The sequence below is a fragment of the Choloepus didactylus genome, chromosome 19 (assembly GCF_015220235.1).
Source record: "Choloepus didactylus isolate mChoDid1 chromosome 19, mChoDid1.pri, whole genome shotgun sequence".
NCBI classification, from domain to species: domain Eukaryota; kingdom Metazoa; phylum Chordata; class Mammalia; order Pilosa; family Megalonychidae; genus Choloepus; species Choloepus didactylus.
The window spans coordinates 49,750,849-49,774,300 of NC_051325.1; the positions used below are offsets into that span (position 1 = coordinate 49,750,849).

At 52.9% G+C, this 23,452-nt stretch overlaps 1 protein-coding gene across 2 annotated transcripts in view; it reads right to left on the bottom strand.

Annotated features, from left to right (window-relative positions):
- CDH22 (cadherin 22) overlaps positions 1-23,452 on the bottom strand; it is a 123,956-nt gene that overhangs the window by 30,052 nt on the left and 70,452 nt on the right. For both annotated transcript variants that reach the window (XM_037812228.1, XM_037812229.1), the window contains exons 4-6: positions 12,619-12,738; positions 4,672-4,839; positions 857-1,050 (exon numbers count right to left, since the gene is read on the bottom strand). In XM_037812228.1, coding sequence (XP_037668156.1) covers positions 857-1,050; positions 4,672-4,839; positions 12,619-12,738 — 482 coding nt within the window. The remainder of the gene's footprint in view (positions 1-856; positions 1,051-4,671; positions 4,840-12,618; positions 12,739-23,452) is intronic.

Here is a 23,452-nt window from a genome sequence, read left to right on the forward strand (position 1 = left end):
CCTGGGTGCTGGCTCTGGCCTTCTAAAGACCAGGACTTACAGCAAAGAGAAGTACTACTGGTGGAACTGCAAGCACCTCGATTGCAAGGTGACCTTCCTAGAGACCCATGGACAGGGGCCTGCCCTGTATAGGGACCCTCCCTTCCTGCTAGACTCCACCCCCTTCCCCACTAGTGGCTGCCTCTTTCCTCCACCCCGTTGCCTGGGAACTCAGGATGCAGGGAGGCAGGCATGGCCTGGCCTGGGAGTGAGCGATGGCTCGCAATGGACTCTGGAGCCAGATCATCAATCAGGCAGGGACTCTGCACCCCCAGCCAGCACTGGCTCCTCAGAGACACCTCAGGCGCCACTGCTGGAGCAGCAGGAGGGGACTGAGAATGTGGGGGTGGGGTGGGGGGTGGGGGGAGGGAAAGGAGTGGGGTGGGGGCAGCAGTAGGGATGAGAACCAAGAGAGCACCTGCTGTGCTGAAGTCACCAAGCCAAGCTTGGGGCCTGGTTCTGCTGCTCTGATGCAGGACCCCTCTGGGACTCCAATTCCCCATCTGTGAAATGGGCTCATCTTACAGTGAGGACAAATGGAGATCAAAAGACTGAAAACCCCAAAGTGCTGAAGATGGATTCTGGATCCAGATGGCCTGGGCCCAGGTCCCTGCCCTGCTGGGCAAGTTAGTTAAACTCCTGTGCCTTGGGGTTCTCATGGGTAAAAAGAGAACACATCATTGTTTTCCCAGGTGGGTCCTGGGTCCCTGGGCGGTCTCATCCCTGGGGTGGGGTGGGGCGGGGGGGGGGAGTAGTTGGCCGCTCAGGGGCGTCCCTGACTCTGTAGCCTCCCCCATCCCTCCTGGGGCAGCCGCACCTTCTGCAGGACGATGATGGCCTCCTGAGTGTCGCTGTCCGTGGTGACCTTGAATGCTTCGCCGCCGCTGCCACTCTCCTCCTTGAGGAGGTAAGTCATGTCCGTGTTCTCGCCCACGTCTGAGTCCTCGGCCTTCACTCGTCCCACGGCTGTGCCAATAGGGGCTGACTCCTGGATGCTGAACTGGTACATCTCTGTGGAGGACATGGCTGTGAGCAGGGCTGGGTGCAACCCCTGGGCCGGCCTCGTCTAGCTCTGGAGGTGGGAGACGGGAGGCCCAGATGCACCCCCGGGGAGGTCTGTGTCTGCAAGGGGCAACAAGCTTGGCCGGGATGGATGCTGGGAGAGGCATGTTCTCTGCAGAAATGCAGGAGGCAATGCAAAGAGGAGGGTGAATGAATCTGATTGTCTTGGGAAAGTCCCTGTAGTTCTTTGTGCTTAAGTTTCCCCAACTGCCAGGTGAGGAGGACAGAAGAACACAGTGATGAAAAGGCTAAGGCCGTGGAGTCGGTCCTAGCTGTGGAATCCTGAGCCTCAGTTTCCTCATCTGTAGAAAGGGAGTAATAACAGCACCTTCCTAACAGTACTGTAATGACAGATTAACTTAGATGACTGTGCATATCACTTGCTTAGTACAGTGTCTAGCACATGGCAGCTGCTCCATAAATGAAGACGATTGTATTAAAATGTTGGAGCTTCACACTGATTTTGCTGTTGATGTTAATGGCATTTATTCCTTCCGTTCAACATTCTGGTTGAGCACCCATGATGTCCTGGGTGAAGTTCTAGGCACTGGGGTTACAGGCACAAGCAAAAGAGACAAAACCTGCAGCCCTCGTGATGAAAAACACTGAACAATCACAAGAGTAAAACATACAGCATGTCAAATGGTGATACATACTTTGGAGAAAAATCAAGCAGGGAAGGGAAATGGGGAAGGCTGATGGGGGGCTGCAGTTTTAAATAGGGTGAGCAAGAAAGGCCTCACTTAGATGACATTTTTGCAAAGCTCTGAGGGAGGTGAGGGAGTGAGCCAGGCAATATCTGGGAAGGAGCATTCCAGACACAGGGAGCAGCAGGTGCAAAGGCCCTGAGGTGAGAGCAAGGCCTGGCATGTTTCAAGAGTGGTGAGATGGCCATTGTGGCTGGAGGGGGAAGCACAGGGGAAACCAGAAGGAATGAGGTCAGATGGGGTGCAGCATCACTGCTCTCCTCCCAGAGCAGAAGCGAGGTTGTCTTGCTAATGGATGGGCAAGCGAAGCAGGGGCCATGGGGATGGGGATGTGTCTGTCCCCTTGGGCTCCCATAGGCCTAGGTACCCCTGATGTGGAGTGGCTGCCTTCTATCTCTTCTCACCCAGCAGCCAGGGGCTGAAAAACACAAACTGACCATGTCGCTCCCCTGTGCTAATCTCTCCCCTAGCTCCCCACTGCCCTTGGGGTGAAGCTGGGTAAGCCCCTTGGCCTATCCTAGAACATGCTAGCTGCCTTCTCCAGCCTCACCTCTCACTCCCACATCTCAACTCTTAACTTCAGCCTGACTGAAGTTCTTGCAATTCCTCAAATACGCCTGGCTCTTTCTCACTTCCAGGCGTCCCCTTGCTCTAGTCCTCTCCTTGCCTTCATCTCCCTCCTTCTCACTCTTCCCTTCAGTCTCGCTGAATGTCACCTCCTCCAGGGAACCTTCGCAGACCTCCAGGATTTGCTCCTGCGCTCCCACGGCCCCTGAGCTCCCACGGCCCCTGAGCTTATGCCATTGTAGGGCTTACTGCATTTTACTATCATTTTCTGTTTATTCTCTCTCCCTCTCGGGTACGAGCTCCTGGAAGACAGGAAACATATCGTTTATGCATCAGGCATGCTCAGTGCTTGGCAGAATGCCAGGCTTTTGTATAGATGAAATGTGTGAGAAACTAGTGAGGTGAGTGAATGAAAACCAACATGGGTTACCAGTTCACACTCACCAGATTAACGCAAATTAAAGAGCCTGACATGTGAGGATATGGTGCAATGGACACTCTCATTCCCTCCTGGTAGGCAGTTTGGCTTTATTTACTAAAGTTGAAGAGGAGTATATCCCATGTCCCAGCAATTCTAGTCCTCCATATTTCCCCTTGAGAAGTGCATGCAAATAGGCACTAGGAGGCATATTCAAAATGTTCAAAGCAGCGTTGTTCCAAATAGCCCCAAACTGGAAACAACTCAGATGTCCATCCACAGTAGAATAGATAAATTGCGGTATATCCATATAATGGAATACTATAGAGCCACGAAAAGAAATAAATCATAGCTACAAGCAGCAACGTAGATGGATTTCAGAGACAAAAAAGCAAGAGGCAAAAGAATTTGTGTTGTATAATTCCATCTAGATAAGAGTCAAAATCAGGTGAAATTAAACCATAATATTTGGCAATGCAGGCAGAGATGAATAGACCCTAAAGAAAAGCAAGAAAATGATGAGCCTAAAAGCAGATGGTAGTTCACTCTGGAGGTCTGGGTTGGAGGAGAAGTTATGATCAGGAAAGGGCATGTGGGGGCTTTTGGGGTCCTGGTTGGTGGTTACAGGCTTGTTTGCTTTGTAATTATTTGTTAACATGCACATTTATATTTTATGCCCTTCTGTATGTGTGCTATATTTCACAGTAAATAAATGTTTTAAAAACTGAATGAATAAATGAATGCAGGAATAAGCAAGTACCTTCCTGGGGCCTGGACGGCTTCCTCTCTGCTCTGCCCCCACCCCTTCCGGCTCAGGGCTGGCGCAGGGCCTGGCACAGTGGGGAAGAAAGTGGGGTGCTCCCCACCCCTCTGTGTGGTGCTTTGAAGCTTAGGGGAATGGGTGGCGGGCCGGCCCCTGTGCCAGGCTCCCTGGTGACGCGGAGCTGGCCGCCAGGGTCTGCCCACCCCCCTCCGTCTGGGCTGAGGCGCGACGACACTAAGCTCTCAGCTGAGGGATTGGATTCCCTTATCTCGCGGGGGTCAGTCCCCTGTGGCGGGGCCTAATGTGAGAGCAGCAGACCTCGAGTAATGACGTGCCCGATAGGAATCAGCTGAGCTCCTCGCGGCATTTAGTCTCTGCCAGCTCTGGCAGCTGCCCAGGCCCGGCTCCGGGGCGTCTGCTGGGGACTGAGTCGGGGACAGAGGACTGGCCGGGCTGTTAGGGGGTGGGGTGCCGGGAGAGGCAGAGGGGAGGAGATGTACTCATTCAGGAGCAGAGTCCTGCTCTCCAGGCTCAGAGGAGGGAAGGGCCTGTCTCCCCAGACCACAGTTTCTCCATCCACAAATATGGGTCCCTCTGCCTGGGCTGCAGCCCCTGTCTGTAGCCCCATATCTCCCCCTTCCTTTTTCAAAGCTGGGTCAGTGGAGCGTGTGGCAGCTCACTGTGCAATAAGCAGGATGGGGGCTTATGCAAGGGCCAATGAGGGATCTGGGTGAATGGACAGATGGGTGGACAGGTGGGGCCCAACCCCCAGCAGGAAGCATGGGGAGCAGAGGAAGGTAACTGCATTACCTGGATGTATGGAAAATCAGGCAAATTTGGGTTCTTCTTCTGCAAGAAGCATAACTGGAGGGGGCTGGGGGTGAGTGGGTGAGTAGGGTGGATAGACACATGGACAGATGGGGACCTTCTTTTGATGGGAAGCCTAAAGGGAAGCTGGAGGTCAGTGGGTAGCTTGGATGGAGGGACAGACACCCATGGTGGTCTCCCCCCAGGGAAGCCAAATGGGAAGGGCTGCTGGGGCTCGGTGGGGGGCTGGGATGGACTAACAGACAGACACACAGATGACAGCCTCGCTTGAGGAGGGCCTCACTCACTCTGTGGGAAACGGGGCGGGTTGTCGTTGACGTCGGTGACCACGATAGTGACGGTGGTGGAGCCCGAGAGGCCGCCCAGCTGGCCCGCCATGTCTGTGGCCTGGATCACCACCTCGTAGCGCTCCTGGCTCTCGCGGTCGAGGTCAGGCACAGCCGTCCGGATCACGCCTGTGGGTGGGTGGGGGTGAGGCCAGGGATGCCCCCCACAAGCTCCCAGCCCATATGGGGACCCTTCCCAGAGGCTGAGGTAGGGCTCAGGCCTGGAGGGCTCTGGCTCAGTTCAAGTTCAGGAGGGGAGATACCAATAGGGCCACAGTGCAGGTGCAGGGCTCGGCAGCCATCGTGCACACTTACACACAAGCATTCACACACTCACACAGATACACACTCACACATACACACTGGCACACACCCATACACATACACTCTCATACACACTTGCATACACCCATTTTCAAATATACACACATACAGTCAAAAACTCACATGCATTCTCAAATACACAGTCATACACCACACACACTCAGACACATGGACACAACACAGAAGCAACAGGGTGGACTATTTGGTTTCCTAAAAAGAAGTGTTGGAACTGGAACCTAACCTTCCTGAGCACCAATCCCACTGTGTGGGCCTTGGTTTCCCCACCTGAAGGTGAACCCTGATGTTCTATGCGTGAGCCTGGCTTGTGCTCAGAGCCAGGCACAGAGTAGCAGTTTGGTGAGTGCTGATCACAGTGACCTGAACTCACACATCACACTCCGGAGTCACATTCATCTGGACACACATGCACGATGTATCTCACACACGCACTACACACAGAGATAGGGACATGAATGCATTCACATACACACGCATAGATACCATCACACGTCCTCATTCACACACACACACACACACACACACAAACACACACACACACACACACACACCTTCATGACTGAATCATCCCCCAGCCCCAGATGCCCTGTCTAGACGCCAGCTAATCGCTGAACAGACAACTCTCCAAGCTGCTAATGGATGCAGGTGGGGGGCAGTGCAGGAATGGGGGTGACTGCAAGATTAATTCTGCTGAAGAGAAGGCTGGGCTTCTCGTCTCCCCTCCAGCCGGAGAGACTGGGGTTGGGAGGGGGGTTCGATGAGGCACTGCGAGCCTCTCCTGCCACTCACTCCAACCTGCCAAGCACCAGGTGGTGGCAGGTGGAGCCCAGGGCCTGAGCGCCAGACGGAGTCATGCACCGGCAGCCCCCTGACATGCCCTATAGAACCCAAGCTCCAACTTCTGATGTCCCCCAAACAGCCCCCAGATTCCAATAAGGGCAGTGGGACTCGAGGAAAGACTGTGATGTGCGTTTGTGTGTGTTTGTGCATGTATTTGTGTGTGTAGCTGTGGTTGCCAGGGAGCAGCTTCGGGGTGGGCCTGCTTTTGGGGGACCATGTGGAGACCTGGGAGGGGTAGTCTGTCAATCAAGGGTCGTGGAGACCCTCTCTCAGGGGCCTCTGTGACTCTCAGCAGGCCTGCTCTGACCCCTCCTCTGTCCAGCTGTCCTCCCAGTGACAGGGAGCCTGGAGGCAGACGGGTTTGGGAAAAATCCCAGCTCTGCCGTTTTTTGACCACATGACCTTGAGCAAATCCCTTCACCTCTCTTAACCTCAGTTTTCTTATTTGTAAAATGAGGACAACCACACCTCCTTAAAGGTTGCTTGACCTTGGCACTAGTGACATTTTGGACAGGATAATTCTTTGGGGTGGCAGTGATGGGAGGATCTCCTGTGCACTGTGGGATATTTAGCAGCATCCTTGGCCTCTACCCACCAGATGCCAGGGCACTGCCCAGTTATGACAAACAAAAATGTTTTTAGACATCATCAAATGGCCCTCAGGGTCAAAACTGGTTGAGAACCACAAACACTGGTGTCGAGTTTCATCTCGTGAGGATGGCGAGTGAGAACAGTAACTGACATTTATGAGCGTTCGCTCTGCGCCTGGGACTGTTCTAAGTGCCCTGAGTGAATTGTCGCATTTAATCATCCTGACAGCCCTGTAAGGAAGGCACTCTGATTGTCCCCACTCAACAGATGAGGAGCTGGAGGCACAGAGGGGCTAATACCTGGTCCGAGGTGGCACTGGGAGAAAGCAGCACGGCCAGGATTCGGCCAGGTGTTTGGCTGCAGAGTCTCTGCTCGTACCTCTCGGTGAGCCGGCTGTCCGGGCGGAGGTCCCTGCCCAACCCCGCCGGCAGGTGCAGGGGAGAGCCCAGGCCCCTCTGCACAGAGGGACGTCACCCCTGCGGCCTCGCCTCAGCTCCCTGAATATCCTCCGTGCTCTTCTCAATCCTAATCAGACAAGCCACTTTTTCAGTCCTGCAGCAGGCCCTCCTTGACTGTTCCCCAGGTGCTGTCCCCAAACCCTGGAGCTGGGAAGGTGCCTTTCTGGGGGTGAGAGCCGGGCCCAAGGCCTCGGGTGGTCTGGGGCTGAGTCTTTGCAGCTCCGGGCTGCAGGGGGGCTGTACTGGGAGGTGGGGCCTGCCATATTCTCTCCCCTGGGGGATTGGAAGGAGGGAGGGGGAGAGAGAAGAGAGGAGGAAGGTGAAGGGGACAGGGAGGGAGGAAGGGGGAGGGGGAAGAAAAGGGAGCCTCGGGGAAGACCGGGACAGAGGGAGAAACCTGGTGAGAGCCAAGGGCAGAGAGACGTGCACTCGTGCACTCGAAGAGGAAGAGAAGGAAAGGGGGTTGGGGCTAGGGAAAGAGAGGTGGGGGGGGGGGCTCAGAGAGGGAGACAAGCAGACAGAAAAAAGAGAGAAGGAAGGAGGGGAGAGGTAAAGTTAGAGAGAAACACAGAAAGAGACACCCAGGAAGAGACCGAGAGAGACACACAGACAGACAGACAAAGACAGAGAACGACACACACACACACAGAACCTGAGGGACGGGGCACATGAGGGTGGGGGGGTGGGGGAAGAGCGCAATCTCGAGAGAAACATACAGAGAAATAAAGGAGGGAAGGAAAAAGACAAAGAACAGAGGCAGAGAGAACAGATCCACTCACAGACAACAGGGAGGGAGAGAGATAGGAAGTGGTGAAGAAAGACGGTGGGAGGAGAGGGCAGACAGACTGACTGACATTGGAGGGGGTCCTGGAGTGGGCCAGGCAGAAAGGCAGGGGGGGCACTGCTTTGGTTGGCGCTTGCTGGGTGCTAAGCCACACGCTGTTGGCCCCAGCAAGTCACTAGACCAACCCAGCTTCGCAGGGTGGGGACACAGACCCGCTTCCTGATGGGAGGAGTGGCAAAGAGGGCGGGCGGGAAGGAATGCATGGCATAACTCATCTAACATTCACTAACCCCGATGCCGGGAGAAGCATGGTGGAGGCAGTTGCACTCCTGGGGGACCTGGGGTAAAAATTCCCAGATCGGCCCATGAAATTATTCCTGAAACTTCTGGCTCTGCAAATTCTTTCATTCACTTATTCACTAATAAGACCCTTACTGAGGACCTACTCTGCGCCAGTGTTAGACAAGATGGACATCAGGCAGTGCAAAAAGGAGGGGCTTTAAAGTGAGACAGATGTGGGCTCAAGTCTTTTCTCCACCATTTGCTTGTTATCTGACCTTGAACAAGTTCTTAAGCTTCCCTGAGCCTCAGTTTCTATTCTGCAAAATGGAGAAACCCACTCAGTAGAGCAGTTGAGGATTAAAAGACACCAAGCTTCAGCACTGGGTCTTGCATTTTAGTGATGCCTCGCTGAGCCCCTTCTCTAGTCCTGAGTCGGGCACCCTCTGAAATAAGTGCTCAGGGATCCAGGCTGGTCTGGTTCATCATCTCATCTAGAGGGGCTGGCATGTAGTAGATGCTCAATAAACATTCGGACTGACTGACTGACCCCCACAGCCCCTCCACCTCCCCTCTCACAGCCTGTGTGCAGTTGTCTATTTGTTTCTCCCTTCTCTGCTAGAACAAAAGCTCTGTGAGGGTAGAAACCAGGTCTAATTCTCATCCTGACCCCAGGAGATGACACTTAGGAGGTGCTCAACAAATGCTAGTTTTATTCCCTCCGGGGAAAACTAACACCTCTGGCCCGGTAGCGGTAGCGGATTTTCAGCAGCGATCTTGAAGTCTCCGAGGGCAGCTTTCTATTCATGCAGGGGAGCTGGTGGGCCGGGGCTGGTGATTATAAACTGGCCACAGCTCCCTGCAGCCTTGTCCTCTCCCATTGTCCCCACTTCCAGCTCTTCTTCTCGCTGGCCTTGCTGCCTCCTCCAAATGCTGCAGAAGGGGCCCGGGAGCGTGTGTGACGCCTCATTAGCCCACAGTGGCCATCCCTGTCACCCTTGGGTGGGTGGGTGGGTGGGGGTGATGCCAGCAAGCCTGGCCTTTAAAACACGCAAGCTAATTCCTTCTCTGGCACTGGGGCCTGGGTGCGCCCCGCCTCCTCACACCTTCCTCCCAGGCCCTGTTCCCGCTCTGCTCCCTGCTATCTGCACAGTGAGAACAGACTGTACCTCGCAGCAGCTGCTAAATATAGAGCTGCAGCAGTGGAATATTCCTGGCTGGGGAAATGGAGCTGGGCTGGGAATGGCACCAGGGCAGCTCCTGCTGTGGGGCCAGGAGCAGGGAGAAGGAAAACTCTGGAAATTCCTGGGAATATCAGACTGAGGAAGTTGAGGCCCCAAGAACAAGGACCCCACCTAGACTCGTTTACCTGCCTTGCCTGGTGTTCACCTTCCTGCCTTCCCAGGCCCTATGGCCTCCCATGTGCCACCTCCCTCTCCCATCCATCTGCAGTGGGGGATGCTCTTTCTTAGGACTTGGCTTCCCTTCTCACTCTCTTGGAGGCTGATCCTCCATCTGCCCTCCCCTGCCACCCCCCAGCAGTCAGTCCTGGCCCTTTCCTTATGCCTAGGTTCTTTCTCTTCCTTCCACACTGAATTTATCGACTCTAAGTTCCTTGCTGCCTCAGGCTACAGGGAGGAAGCCTGCATCACCCACATCGGCATCCCCAAGGTTTGCATTTATGTTTGCAGTGAGCGTTTTACCCAGTGCAGCTCCCACTGCGTGCAGTGCTCTTCCCCCAGGTCTCCATGTGGCTCACACCCTCTCTTCATTCAGGTCTCTGCCCATTGTCACCTCCCCACAAAGGCCTGTCCTGATTTCCTAATCTAAGTCTATCTCCTTAAACTGCTTTATGTTTCTTGCTAGCACTCATTGTTACTTGACTTTAAGTTATATGCTCATATGTTTATTTTCTGTACCCTCCACTTGAATAAAAGCACCATGAGGGTAGGTCTTTGATTTGCTACCACCATGTCTCCAGTGTCTAGAACAGAGCCAGGCACATAGTAGGCATTCAATAAATAGTTGTTGAATGAATGAATGAACTCCCCCATTGAGCCGCACAACAATCATGGGGAAACCAAAGCTTGAATAACCCTAACTATTCTCACAACTCCAGGCCCAGATTTCAGATGGCCTGCTCAGTGTTCTAGACAGTTCTTACCTGCTCTTCTCTCATCACCTTAAAGGAATATGGTTTAAACTGAATTTTTTCAGTCTGGGACCAGATCCCAGGACACATTCGTTAATTCCTCTGCTTCTAGGTAGTTTTCTTAATCCACATTCCTCCTCCGTTTCTGGAGGTGGTACCCCCTTCCCAGCCCAGGCCCCAAAGTTAGTAACCCCTGAGATTCTACCCTCAACCTAGTTCAGTTCATTCAGCCAGGCCCCAAGTTCTGCTGGTTTGCCCTTCACAGGAGCTCACTGCCCTCCCCTAGTCTCCTCCCTCAACATCTCAGCTACTTCTCACTACCAAGCCTTATCATCCCCAGGCCCCCAACTAGATGAAGCAGATTCAGGAGCCCAGGTGGGAGCTGAGAAAGAGGGTGGGCCTTTGGTTTTTGTCCTTTGGAGTTCTATGCTGGGCACCCCAGGCTCTGGGATCTCCCCACCTCCAATTCTTGCCTCTGAGCCATGCTCCACAGCAGCAGCCCGAGGGATCTTGTTAAAATGAAAACCTGAGCATGTCACTTCGCTGCTTAAAAGCCATCAATGAACCCACAGTGTAGGTGAGGAGGAGGGAAACAGGCGCTCTCAGACGTGGCTGGCGGGAGTGTAATCTGGTACATTTTGGCACTATCTATCGAGATTCCAATTGCACGCACATGCTCTTTGACCCAGCTTTTCCACTTCCTGAAAATTATCCTGCAGATATACTTATACACACGAAAAATGATGTATGTGTGAAGTTATTCGTTGTAGCATTGTTCATTGTAGCAAAAGATTGGAAACAGTGTAAGTGTCCATCAATAGGGGACTGGCAAAATAAATTTTAGTGTATCCATAACGGCAGTTAAATAAAAGAATGAGGAAGCTCTTTATGTACTGATTCGGAATAATCTTCAAGATATATTGTTAAGCGAAAAAGGCAAGCAGTGTGTATAGCGTGTCTGCATAGCTACCATTTGTGTAAAGAAATAAATGCATGTTACTATTTTCCGGAAAGATGCACAAGAAAATTACATTGGTTTCCTTAGGGACAGAGACTGGGTGGCCAGGGGATTGGATGGGGTGATGGATTGTCACTAAGTATCCATTTGGACTTCTTGAATTTTGAGTCCTGAAATGTATTATCTATTCAAAAATAACAGTATTTTTTAAGTGAACGAGCCTAAGGTCTCCTAGGATATAGACACCAAGTGGCTACCTTTGGGGCTGCAATACTGAGCCTGGGGGCTGGAAGGCGCTTTCATTTTTTATTTTTTACATTTCTTCAATGTTCAAATCTTTTCCAAAAATGTATTTCTTTTGCAAGGAAGAAACAAAATGAAGACATTATGTGTAAGAGAGTGCAATTGTAACTCTGTGCTCACAGACTGGAGCCCCCTTACCCCCCTTGATTCCCCTCGCTCCCCCACACCTTGCCCTCAGGATAAGGTCTAAGCTCCTTAGCCTGGCACCAAGCACAGCTAGGCACCTGCCAGCCTCTCTGCTTCAGCTCCCAACACTCCTGCTTCCTCAAGTCTGAGTTGCTTACAATCCCACCTTCCCTCAAGCAGTTTCCTCCTTCCAACTTCTGCCCACGTGGTGCCCTCTGCACGGAATGCCCTTCTCCGCAGTCTCGGTCTGGCCAACACCTACTTAACCTTTGGGAATTCGCTGCTACCTCCTCCAAGAAGCCTTGCACCCTAATGTCCCATGCACTTGCCAAGCCCCCTGCCCCCACTCGACCGTGAGCCCCATGCTGGCATCTGCTAAAAGCTCTGTGGTGTTTGGCATCTCATCTCCTGTCCTAGCCCAAGGGGTGGTGAGAGCACCGTGTTGGACTGGCAGCCACTACCAGCTGGGTGACCTACAGAGAGTTACTTCGCCTCTCTGAGCCCCGTTCTCCGGATCCTTCTGTCTTTCCTGCCACTCTCAAGACCCCTCAAAGGCACAGACCGAGTGAGTGAAGTGGGGGAGGGTGGGAGGGCAGGGAACACCCCATTGGTGGTGTTGAGGGGACGAGACTACAAAGCAAAAAGGAAGCCGCCCCTCCATGACGGGTCTCCAAGTGTCCTCTACTGCCTCTTCATCAGATCCTTAACAACCGCCCTGTGCACGGAGCTTTGAAATTGTGGGAAAGGTGCCCTTCACCAGCCCTCGCTCCAAACTTCACTTGTGACCCGTGAGGGCTGCGGACACGCCTGCTTCACTTTAGCTCCAAGGACAAATGGGGGCGCCTGACTCAGACTTCTGAAGTCCTTTCAGGGCGCCCCAGCTGCCACCTCCTGCTTTTTTGTCTTTCAGGCCCCCTCTCCCCACTTCCCATTCTTTTTCTGCTCCTCCGCCCTCCCGCTTGCCGCCTCGCTGCCCCTTCCTGCGACCCCGGAGTCTAGCGGAGCGTCTCAGTGTGTGGTCCTCGGCCGTCCATCTGGCCCCGGCCCCGCCCCTTGTCCCGGCCCCGCCCCTCACCGGTCTTGGGGTCCACGGTGAAGTGGTGCTCTCCGTCCAGCACGCTGTACACCAGCCGGGCGCTGCTGCCGTACGCGGGGTCATCCGCATCCGAGGCCATCACCTGCATCACCGACGTGCCTGGGCCCGGGGGACCAAGCGAGACGGGGGTCACCTGGCGCCGCTGTGCTCACTGCCCCCACCTCACCCCACCCCTGGGAAGCTGTGATTGGAGACCCGATTGGAGGTCCTGGCCCCCTCACAGCCTCTCTCCCCGCACTGAGTTCCAGCCAGCCTCCTGCCCGGCGATGGCCAGAGAGTCAGATTTGGATTCAAATGTCGCTTCAGGAGTTCCCAGCTGGGGCGTTCGGGCCAGGGAAGGCAGCCTCTCTGAATCTCAGTTTTCCCTTCAGCAAAATGGGGTTAATTCTAGTCCTTGATTCACGAGGTGGAGGGGAGGCGATTAAGCTCCAGGCACAGAGCAGCTCAAAGCCCAACAGGGAGATGCAAGAAACATTTTCACCACTGTCAGGGAAGGTCATCAGTGTGGGAGTTAGCACCAGGGCTAGAAACCAGGCACCTGACTCCCTGCCACCCCAGCCCCTCCTGATTCAACAGGCACTGCTGCACCCCTCCTTCAAGGAGCGGAGGGGACACGGGGCGGGATCGTGCAACGGAGTTCATGAGGGGCTCAGAGTCCAGTATCTCATGGCCCGTGGGGCCCCCGGGCAGGGGAATGGCAGCGCCCAGCTGTCCCTTTGGGAAGTAGATGGCTGTGGGCCCCATGCCCTCCTCGCCCCTCCCCCGGGGTGCCCAGACAGACCCCCTCCTCCTCATGCACTTCACGTAGGCTGCTGGGGAGAATATAAATTGGATAAAAGTCCATCAAACAGTGGCAATTAAGTTATTGATTTTCAACGCTGCCTCATTAAACTGGAGTTTCTCTCGGCCTGTCCCAGAGATGGCTCTAATTTGACATCATGTTCAATTTGACGAAAGCAGGCTTGGAACATGAGGCTGGACCGAGCAGGGGTGGGGGATGCGGTCAGATGGAGCGGCAGGGGGCAGGCGCAACCTCCGGGCCCAGCCTGTCTGATTCGTCTGGACCTTTCTGGAGAGGTGGGGGTGCAGTGGAAGACCCAAGAGAGGGTCTTCGGGGCTCAGGATATGACCCAAGGGGGAGGAGACTCAGAGCCCACCTTGGGGAGATGCCCCCCGTTGGGCATCCTCAGACCTCCTGGGGGCTGGGCTGGGCTGGGCTTCCTGGGGCCAGCAGGGCAGCTGACGGCAGCTGAGGCCAGTTCACTGCCTGGCTAATGAGGGACACTCTGGAAGTGCTTCTGCAGCAATTCCGCTAAGCCCAGCCTGCCGCCCACCTCTCCCGCCTCCAGCATGGGGCCCTCGATCATTCCAGACAGACACATGTATTTATTTTTCACTCTTTTGCATTTCTCATTTCCCTCTCCTCCCCACCCCCCCCCAGCCCCAGCCTCCTGAACCGCCCTGCAATGTGCAGCTCCAGCTCCATCTCAACCATGTCAGGGTTGCCTGGAGAAGCTGGGAGGGGGTGGTGAGCAAGCCCCCTCCCTCCTGAGGCTGGTGCCTGAGGGTCCCCAAGTGCCTCCTGACCCTATGGAGAGAGGAAAGGAATGAACTCCTATTGCGTGCCAGTTGCATGGTTGGCTTCCCCAGCCACTTGAATTCATCCTCTCTCTAATCCGTACAGTACCTCTGAAAGACACAGATTACCTCTCTAATATTACGGGTGAGGAAACAGGTCAGATAGAGGAAAAGACTTGACTAAGGGCAAACAGAAAGGAAGTGGTAAGATCCGAATCCAGGGCTCTCTGATGCCAGTGTCAGTGCAGACGCAGTGACTGTGGGCACAGTGGCCCAGTAGACTCAGTCACGCTCAGCGACGGCCCTACTATGTACTAGCAGGATGACTGCGGGCGTGTCATGAAGCTCTCTGTGCCTCAGTTTCCTCTCTTGTGAAATGGGGGTAACACTACTACCAAACTTTCGGGATGTCGTGAGAATTCAAATAGATGACCGTGTTCAGCACAGAGGACAGTGCTCGGGCCATGCTAAGAACTCAACAAATGCAGATTGTTGTTGTCATCGCAGGAGGCACTGCTTGCCAGTATACAATGGCGCCATCGGCCTCCCTCACAGAGGCACTGAAATGGGAGGAGACACATAAAGCATCAGGCTCCTGGTGGGTACCCAATAAATAGTGGCTGTTGTAACTGTTAGGAGAGAGGGTCACTTCTCCCTGCACATCACTCCCCGCCATGCCCTGAGCAAAGCACATCAGGCTGAGTGGCTCCCCAGGGACCCTGCCGAGTGCTCTCTTTCCCTGGCTGCATCCCAGGGACTCCCGTAGGGATGATGGAGTCATTTCCCCAATCCTGGGTTCTTTATTGCAGCCGTTACAGTGAATGCCGATGCGCAGGGATGGTGCAGGGTCAGTGATTCACCACTGGCTCCCCAGGCCCCAGCGGACAGGCTTCCTCATGCCACACACCCCTCCCACCTTCTTCACAAGTCAGCAGCTCCCCAGAATTGGCAGATAAAAAGGTACCAGGCTTGTGGCTGCTGTGGGACCACCTGGGGTCACCCCCCCTAGGTTCAGTAGTTTGCACCTTACAATGCACCATCTTGGCCATTATATCCTACAGTCCTCGCAACTACTCTAGGGTGGAGATGCAGTTGTTTGCTGGTAAATGTTTAACCATCAGCTGGGGGTGGGTGAGAGTGGGGGTGGAATAACCTGCTTTGTGGTGTTTGCTGATTTCTGTGGTGTAAATACTCCCTTTAGGGCCAGAGCTACCAACGTGCCATCAATTGGTTTGCAAAACTCCTGAAAATCAATATTTGGCACTTATGATCAGCTCCAGCACACCATTGCATCATTCCCATTTTACAGCTAAGAAAACTGCTATGCACGGTTAAGGGTGCAAATATCAATTAATAATGAAACTCATTACTTATTATATATCACTATTTAATAATACTGATAGTTACCACTTATTAAATAACTACTTTGTGTTAGGTATGGCCTCTATGTACATCATCTCATGGAATTTATACAATAAGGTCATGAGGTAGGCTCTGCTAAAATTCTCGCCTTACAGATGGGGAAAAGGAGGCTGAGTGAAGTTAAGCAATGAACTCCTTTGTGTCTCAGTGTCCTCATCTGGGGACATAAAACTCTTGGGAGCCTTGTGAGAATGCAAACAGATTTCCATGTTCAGTGCCGAAGACAGTATCTGGCCAAGTCCACTGGGCAAGGAAGTAGGAGAGGCAGGTCTGGCTGATGTCCAAACCCCCCATGTATCCTGCCTAAAAGGTAGGAAGAGGGGGTGAACTTGAGTAGAAGTACATGGCCGCTGAGAGGGGGATGGGTTAGAGAATAGAGGAGGGGAGAGGTAGGGAAAGGCGAGAAGTGGGTTCAGGATTCTCCTTTCCTGACTTCCAGAAGCACAGCTGGGATTGGCTGGGAGAGCTGCCTGCTGCTGCCCAGAGGGGCTGCTGCCCAGCCCTTCTGCTAGGCAGGAAAAAGGGCCTAAATCCAGGCTGGAATAGAAGGGTTTGCCCAACTGATTCCTGGGTAAATGGGATCTTGGAGCCCAGGAAGCCATGTGGAATGTAGAGATGGAAAGGCTGGTCCTTGGAGAGCACAGAGGCCTGTGTTTCTCAACCTGGCTGCACATTACAGTCTCCTGGGGAGTTTTAAAATGAAACTGATGCTTAGCATCTCTCCAGACCGATTACATAGACCTCTCCTGGGGTGGAGGCCAGGCAAGGGTTTTTTCCAAACTCCCATAGTGATTGTAAAGTACATCCCTGGGTGGTAACTGCATCCCGAGACCCAATCCCTCATTGAATTGATGGGAGACAGAGTCACAGAGGAGTTCAATGACTTTCCCAAGGTCACACCATTAGTTAGTGGGAGGGAAAGAGTCACATCCAGGTCTGTCCATCTGGCGTCACCCTCAGGCCCACTGTGCCTATACTGAGACTGACACCAGAAGGGAGCGGCCAGGTGGCTCATGCCACCAAGTCAGCAGTGCTCCTCCCAGGTAGAGTTGGTGGGAGAAGTGAGGCTTTCCTGCGGGGAGGTGCCCCTCCCACCTCCACGGGCTTTGGTATGGGTATTCTGGCCTCAAATCCGCTCCCCCCCCCCACTTCCTCACTGGGTGGCCTCGGTCAGGTCTTTCCCCTTGTCTGGCCTGGCTCCTCACCTGTATTTCTTCACCTGTAATTCCTCACCTGTAATTTTCTGAGATGCTGTGACATTAGGGAGGATGGACTTAAATGGCTGGGGCAGCTGGCCATGCAGTGGGTGCTCACTGGGAATTCACTCCTTTCCCCACTCTCTCAGGCTGGCCTGGAGTCGGAGACCCCAGGACAATAAGCATCAGGAGAGAGGGGCTTGCTCACTCCTCCTCTCTAGTTCTCCTGGGTGACTCTGACAAGGTTTGTCATGGGGCCTGAACTGGAACCCATGTCCTGTCTCCAGGGCCAGAATTCTTTCCTTGTGTCTTGCTAACCCTCACTATTTGTGAGATGAATTGAATCCCCAGACTCGAGCTCCAGAACCTTCAGGAGGTGGAGAGCAGCTCAGGCACGGAAGACATAAATTCTCATTCCAGCCCTGGCCTCGGCTCTCCATGCGGCTGTGGGGAAATTACCCGACCTGACTGGGCATAATGCTCTATCCCTCCTGACTCCCTGAGTTGTGGGAAACCCTTTAGTGACATAAAAGAGATGAAGCCCTTAGGAAAAGAACAGAGTCCTCAACCAAGGTGACCAAGTGTCACTATTATGAAGATGGGTGTAATTATTGTCATCCTGCCTCTTCCCCCTCCCTCTGCTACCCTGCTTGGCCTGGGGAAACCCTCGGCTCACATTTAGCTTCTCAAACATTTATAAAAAGATGAGTCCCACCCCCTACTGCTGCCACAACTGCATGGAATGCTTTCTATTAAAAATTAAAAACCACTTGTCTAGTCTACGGTAGCATTCAGATTACACAGGAAACAAGCCCCCTCCCCAGCTCCCTGTCCTGTCATCACTGTCATCACGTCTAAAGCCAGCTCGCTGGGCTGGCCTCGACCCCACTTCCGGCTGCCGGGCCCAGGCAGCCTAATATACACGAATGATTCACAGGAGACCAGGGAGGTGGCTGCCGGGGGTGGGGGTGTCGCAAGGTAGAGGGGGAGGGGCAGGTCCAGAGACAAGGGACAGAGGGGGGGCACAGAGAGATGGGGAAAGAAAGTGGGTCAGAGACAGAGAAATGAGGGACAGAAACGAGGTCAGAAGGACACAGACCCAGAGAGGAAGAGGAGCAGACAGACAGAGGAAAGAGGGAAAACAGAGCCATCAAGAGACAGACAGACCAATTAGGACAGAGGCAAAGATGTGAGTCAGAATGACAGAGAGCAAGGGAGCCACATGGAGAGGTAGGAAAGCAGAGTGAAGTCAAAGAGGAGGTAGAGATTCCTATGAAACAAGGGGACAGGGGAAGGAATGGAAGGAGGGCACGAAGGAAGGAGAGGGTTGGCTTTATGGGGTGGGGGGCTCCCTACACTGCCAAACCTGCTTCTCCAGAGTCTCCAGGGAACATCTGCATACCCTCTTCCCTCTTTCTTTCCTCCTGGATCCCAGCCACGGACGCGCCCCTCCAGGGAACCCCTAAGTGTGTGAGCGGGGATCTCATATGTCCGTCCTCCTGAGAGGGAGGCGGGACGCTCCTACTACCCCAAAGTGAGACTCATAAGCTTTTCTGTCTTCTTAACATGTAACTGGGGCTCTCGGTTAAGGGTCTGGTGACCTTGTTTGTTTGAGACAGCAACACTCTATGTGGCTGCAATAGCATGCCTCTGCCACTTGCAGAAAGTAAACATTTTGGCTCATCATTCACCCAGCATCTTCAGAGCACCTACTATGTGCTAGGTCTGTGAGGGCTGGAGGGTGGCTTTATCATCTTCACATCCCAGATGGGCCCAGGGCCTGGCATTCATGTTTGCTGAATGATTTATTGATGGAAAAGGCAAAGAGAGACATGGATACCCTCCTGCCTGTCCAGATTACCTGGATCAAGGGGCCCACTGCTGAAGGCTGGGGCCTCTGCCCTTCCCTGCCCCCTCTCCCCACCAGGAGCTCCTGTCCTGTTCCCCACAACCCAGGCGGTGAGAGCCAGTGCCGTTGCTAGGCGAGGAGATATTGCACATATAGATCTTCCTGGACTTTAATTAAAAACATCTTTAGAAGTTGTCTCTGCAGAGACCAGCAATTGATTCCTCGCTTGGGCCTGAGGGCTGCTGAGCCACACTATCTCCAGCTGACGATGGGACAATTGGAGGTTCCCAGCCTGCTGCGGCCTGTCCAGAATGAGACCCTTGAGGGACACGCTGCCTCCTGCCTGCTTCCTTTCCTCTCTGCCGCCCACCCCTCCCCTACGAGCACTGGATTCGGGAATCAGACAGTGTGCTCTCCCAATTTTATTTCCCTTTCCTTCTTTGAGTCTCAGGTTCCTCGGCTATAAAATGGGGATGTCAGCGCTCACCCCAAGAGAGTTCCTGGGAGGATGAAATGAGATTAAGATGTGACAGTGCTTTGTAAGCTGCAAAGTCCTGTACAAGCTAAAGAAACGATCGTGACGATTTTCGCCTAGGAAGTCATGCAGGCTGATTAAGTAACTCGGGTGCTGGTTCTGGAATCTGGGTCTGGTTCTAGCTCCAGCTTTTCCTGTGGAACTTCAAACATGTCACTTTATCTCTCATTGCATTTGTTTCCTCATCGGCAAAATGAGGACAGTGATACCTGCCCTGCTTATTCCCCAGGTTTGTGAGAATAAAAGGAAATAGCTTTGTGAATGTAGTGTTGGCTGATAGCTGTTATTTAACAAATGTCTGAAGAAATACAGGCTGTACTGCAAAACAGCCTTTTTCCATCTATGAAAGCTGCTGCTCACAGCAGAATCAGAATCCATGGGAAGTGGCTGTTCCAGGGCCCCTGTCCATTTCCCCATTCTGTTGAGCCCCAATCCCATAGTTCAGCAGTGCCAACTCTATGGCCTACGTGCCACCCCATTCTCCTTCCTTTGCTTGCACCAGACATCACTAATCGATTGTGGCATTCTTTTCCGTTGAGTCTGAATGAGCCCTCAGACTCCTTCTCAGCACAGCCCTGCGCCCACCACCAATTGCTCAGAGTTGGCACAAGTGATGAAACAGATCAGCTACCCCTTTGAGGTCAGAAGCAGTGTCTTGCTCATCTTTGCATCACCATATCCCTAGCAAAATGCTAGGTACCTAGTAGGCACTAATATATGTTTATTGAATTGAAAGCAACTACTTATTTTTCTATCCCCCGTGGGGCTATATACAAAGTAGGTGCTAATAAATGTTTGCTAAGTAGGGTGACTCATCTTTGCAATCCCCTCAGAGCCAAGTACATTGGAGGCCTTGTATATAATGGGTGCTAATAAACATTTGTGGATTTAATTCAATTACTTATCTCTACATCCCCTGCAGTGCCCAGAATAAAGTAGCAGCTAATAAATGTGTGTTGAATTGAACATCTCATTTCTGTATCCTCAACGGTGCCAAGCATAGTGTCTTGTGCATAGTTGGTATTAACAAGTGAGTGGAGTGGAACTGGGTGTGGGAGCCCTGACAAATCCTCCCTCCAAGCAGTGACACCCTAGGGAAGTGGTCTGGTCTCCCCTCATCCAGAGATCATCTATTCCGACTCTTCTCCATCAAAACTCACTCCCCTGGTGAGCTCATCCAGCCTCAAGCTTTAAATTCCCTCTCTCTGCTTACAACTTCCAAAGCTATATCTCTAGCCCTCATCTCTCCTGACCTCCAGACTCATAGATCCAACTGCCTCCTTGACATCTCCACTTGGATTTCAGTAAACATCTCAGTCTCAATATGTCCAAAGTGAATTCTTAATGTTGTGCTGCAAACTTGCTCCTCCCAGAGCATTCCCTGTCTCAGCAATAGCCAATAGCCGCTCCATCCATCCGGTTGCTCAGGGCAGAAATCTTTGTGTCGTTCTTGACTCCTCTCTCCCTCACTCCCCATATCCAACTCTCGCAAATTCTGTTGACTCTACCTTCAAAGTGCATCTAGGATCCAACTCCTCTACCTACACTGGTCCATGTCACCATCACCTCTAGCTTGAACTATTGCAATTGCCTCCTTTCTGCTCTCCCTACTTCCAACATTGCCCCCTACAGTCTATTTTCAACATGGCGGCCAACAAGTCATCCACTGAAAATGTAAGTTGGATCATGCCACTCTTCTGCTCTCACTGTCACTCAGAGTACTTGAAAACCTTTCAGTGGCTACTAAGTCCTTTGTGATCTGGCTCCCGTTACCTCGTCTCCCTCACTGGACACTCTCCCCTTCACTCACTCCTCTTCTGCCATGCTGGCCTCCTTGCTCTGCCTCAGGATCTTTGCACTTGCTCTTCCCTCTGCCTGGAACTCTCCTCCTGTAGCTTAGAGGTTCTAGAAGTGTGCTCCCTGGACCACAGTGTTAGCACCTCCTGGGAACTTGTTAGAAAAGCAATCTCATCCCAGACCTACTGAAGCAGAAACTATGGGGGTGGGGCCCAACAATCTGACAGTACTCCCTCAACACCACTCAAAATTCCCTTATTCTGCACAGCACTCACATCACCTGGTGTACTATGTATTTGCTTGGATATTTCTTGACAGCCTCTCTCCCTGTACTAGCATGTGGTGTGTCCCAAGAATCCCCAGTGCTTTTGGGAAATGGTACCCGGCACATAGTAGGCATTCAGTAAATGGCTTTCAGCAGATGAATCCCTTCAATGCGCAGAAGGGAAGCTGGGGCCAAGAGAGGGGTGCGGACTTGCCCAAGGTCAGTGGGAAGCCAGGTCTGCTGACTGTCAGCTCGCAACCTGCTTTGCTGCACCCGTTGGCTTGGCGTCCCCTTCTCAGAAGCGTGGCTCATTGGAAGCCCCCGGCACATTCCTCTTCCCTTTTAAGCTGTGAGTGGTTTAATTTGTGAGCGCTGCTGCCTTTCATGTCCCAAGCTGCGTCCCTGTTCCCTCTGATCTCCGAAGCTGCCCAGACTCTGGTGCCGTTTGTTGGTGCCTCTGCCCTCAGCCCCGATCAGGAAGCTCGGTAATTGTGACTGATTTTCAAAGCTGCCTGGAGTCTTCGTAAGCACCCAGTGTCAGATTCGTTTCCCCTTCAAAAAATTGCTCAAATGAAATAAACTAATTTAATTTCTGCTTCTTCCCTCCCCCTCCTGGGCTCCCCAGCTCATCCCAATCGAATCCCCCTGCGCGACTTTTTTCTGAGCCGCCTGTGAGGGGCAGTGGTCTGGGGGAGGGAGGGGTGGCAGGGCTGGGTCTCCTGAGGCCCGTGGTCTTGAAGCTCTGACCTCTAATCACTGTGTGACCTTGAGCGAGTCCTTCCCCTCTTCTCGGTCTCAGTTTCCCCATCTGTGCAACAAGGGTCTGGACTGGACATCTTTAAGGACCCTTGCCACTCTGACAGTCTGGGAGATGAGCCCAGCACCTTGCTCCATCACCAACTTGCTTGGACACTGTGAATGCATCTTCTCCACTCTCTGGGCCTCTGTGCTCCTGTCTGTTCGATGGGGATACTGACATCAGTCCTGCCCACCTCTCAGAGCTGAAGCGAGACTGAGGTGGCGATGGCTGAGCCGCTATTGTGGATGCAGGGCCTGCACTTCCCCCGGAACCCCCATCCCGATCCATTGTCCACACTGCAGCAGGGGGAGTTTGTAAGATGCACACTTGACACACTACTTCCTGCTTAAGCCTTTCCCAGGCTACCTGTTTCCCTCAAGTCTTTCAGGCATGGCTCCTGCTTTCTTCTCCAGCCTCATCTCTCACTGCGTTTCTGGCCAATTCCATGCAGAAACATGCAAGTCAGTGCTGGGAGAAGGGAGACAGGGCCATGTCTTCTCAGGCCAGAATTAGAGTTAGGGAGTGAGGGATGCTGGATCTGGGAAATCAGGGGCTCGGGCTGCCTCTGACTTGCTGCGTGACCTTGGACAAGCCACTGCCCTTCTGAGCCTCAGTTTACTCGTTTGCAAAATTGATTTCTAAGCCCCCCCCGGGCACTGAAATTCCACGAGTATTTGTTACTGACAACTTCCAACTTTATCTCTCCAACCCAGACTTCTCCCTTGAACTGCCTTTTTCAAGCTCTCCGCTCAGTTGTCTCATACGTATTTCCAAATTAGCACACTGGAATCCAGACTCTTGATTTCCGTCTTTCCCCTATCTGTCCCTCCCACTGTTTCTCCCATCTCAGCAAATGGAAAGTTCATCTGTTTAATTGCTCAGGTCAAAATCCTGACAGTCATCCTTGAAAATTCTTTTTCTCACATCCCATAACCAATCCATTGGCAAATGCTTTCAGCTCTACTTTCAAAATACATCCCAAAGTTGACCTCTTTTCAACACCTCCACTGGTGTCACCTTGTTCCAAGCCACCATCTTTTCCTGCCTTGACAACTACAATGTCCTCCTCAGTGGGTCACCTGCTTCTGTCCTTGCCCTGCCACTCCTGCCCCCATCTATTCTTTGCAAGACAACCATGGGGTCCTGTTAACACTAACTCGGACCAGGTCACTATTCTGAACAAGACCCTCCACTGACCCCTCAGCTCACTCAGCCCAAAAGGCAAAGCCCTGACCAGGTTCTCCAGGGCTGCATGATCTGGCCATCTCGCCATCTTTTTCCTTTGCACCCCAGTCACATGGATATCCTCTGAATTCCTCAGGGAGATTCAACCTCAGGGCCTTTGCACATGCTATTTTTCTGCCTGGAATGC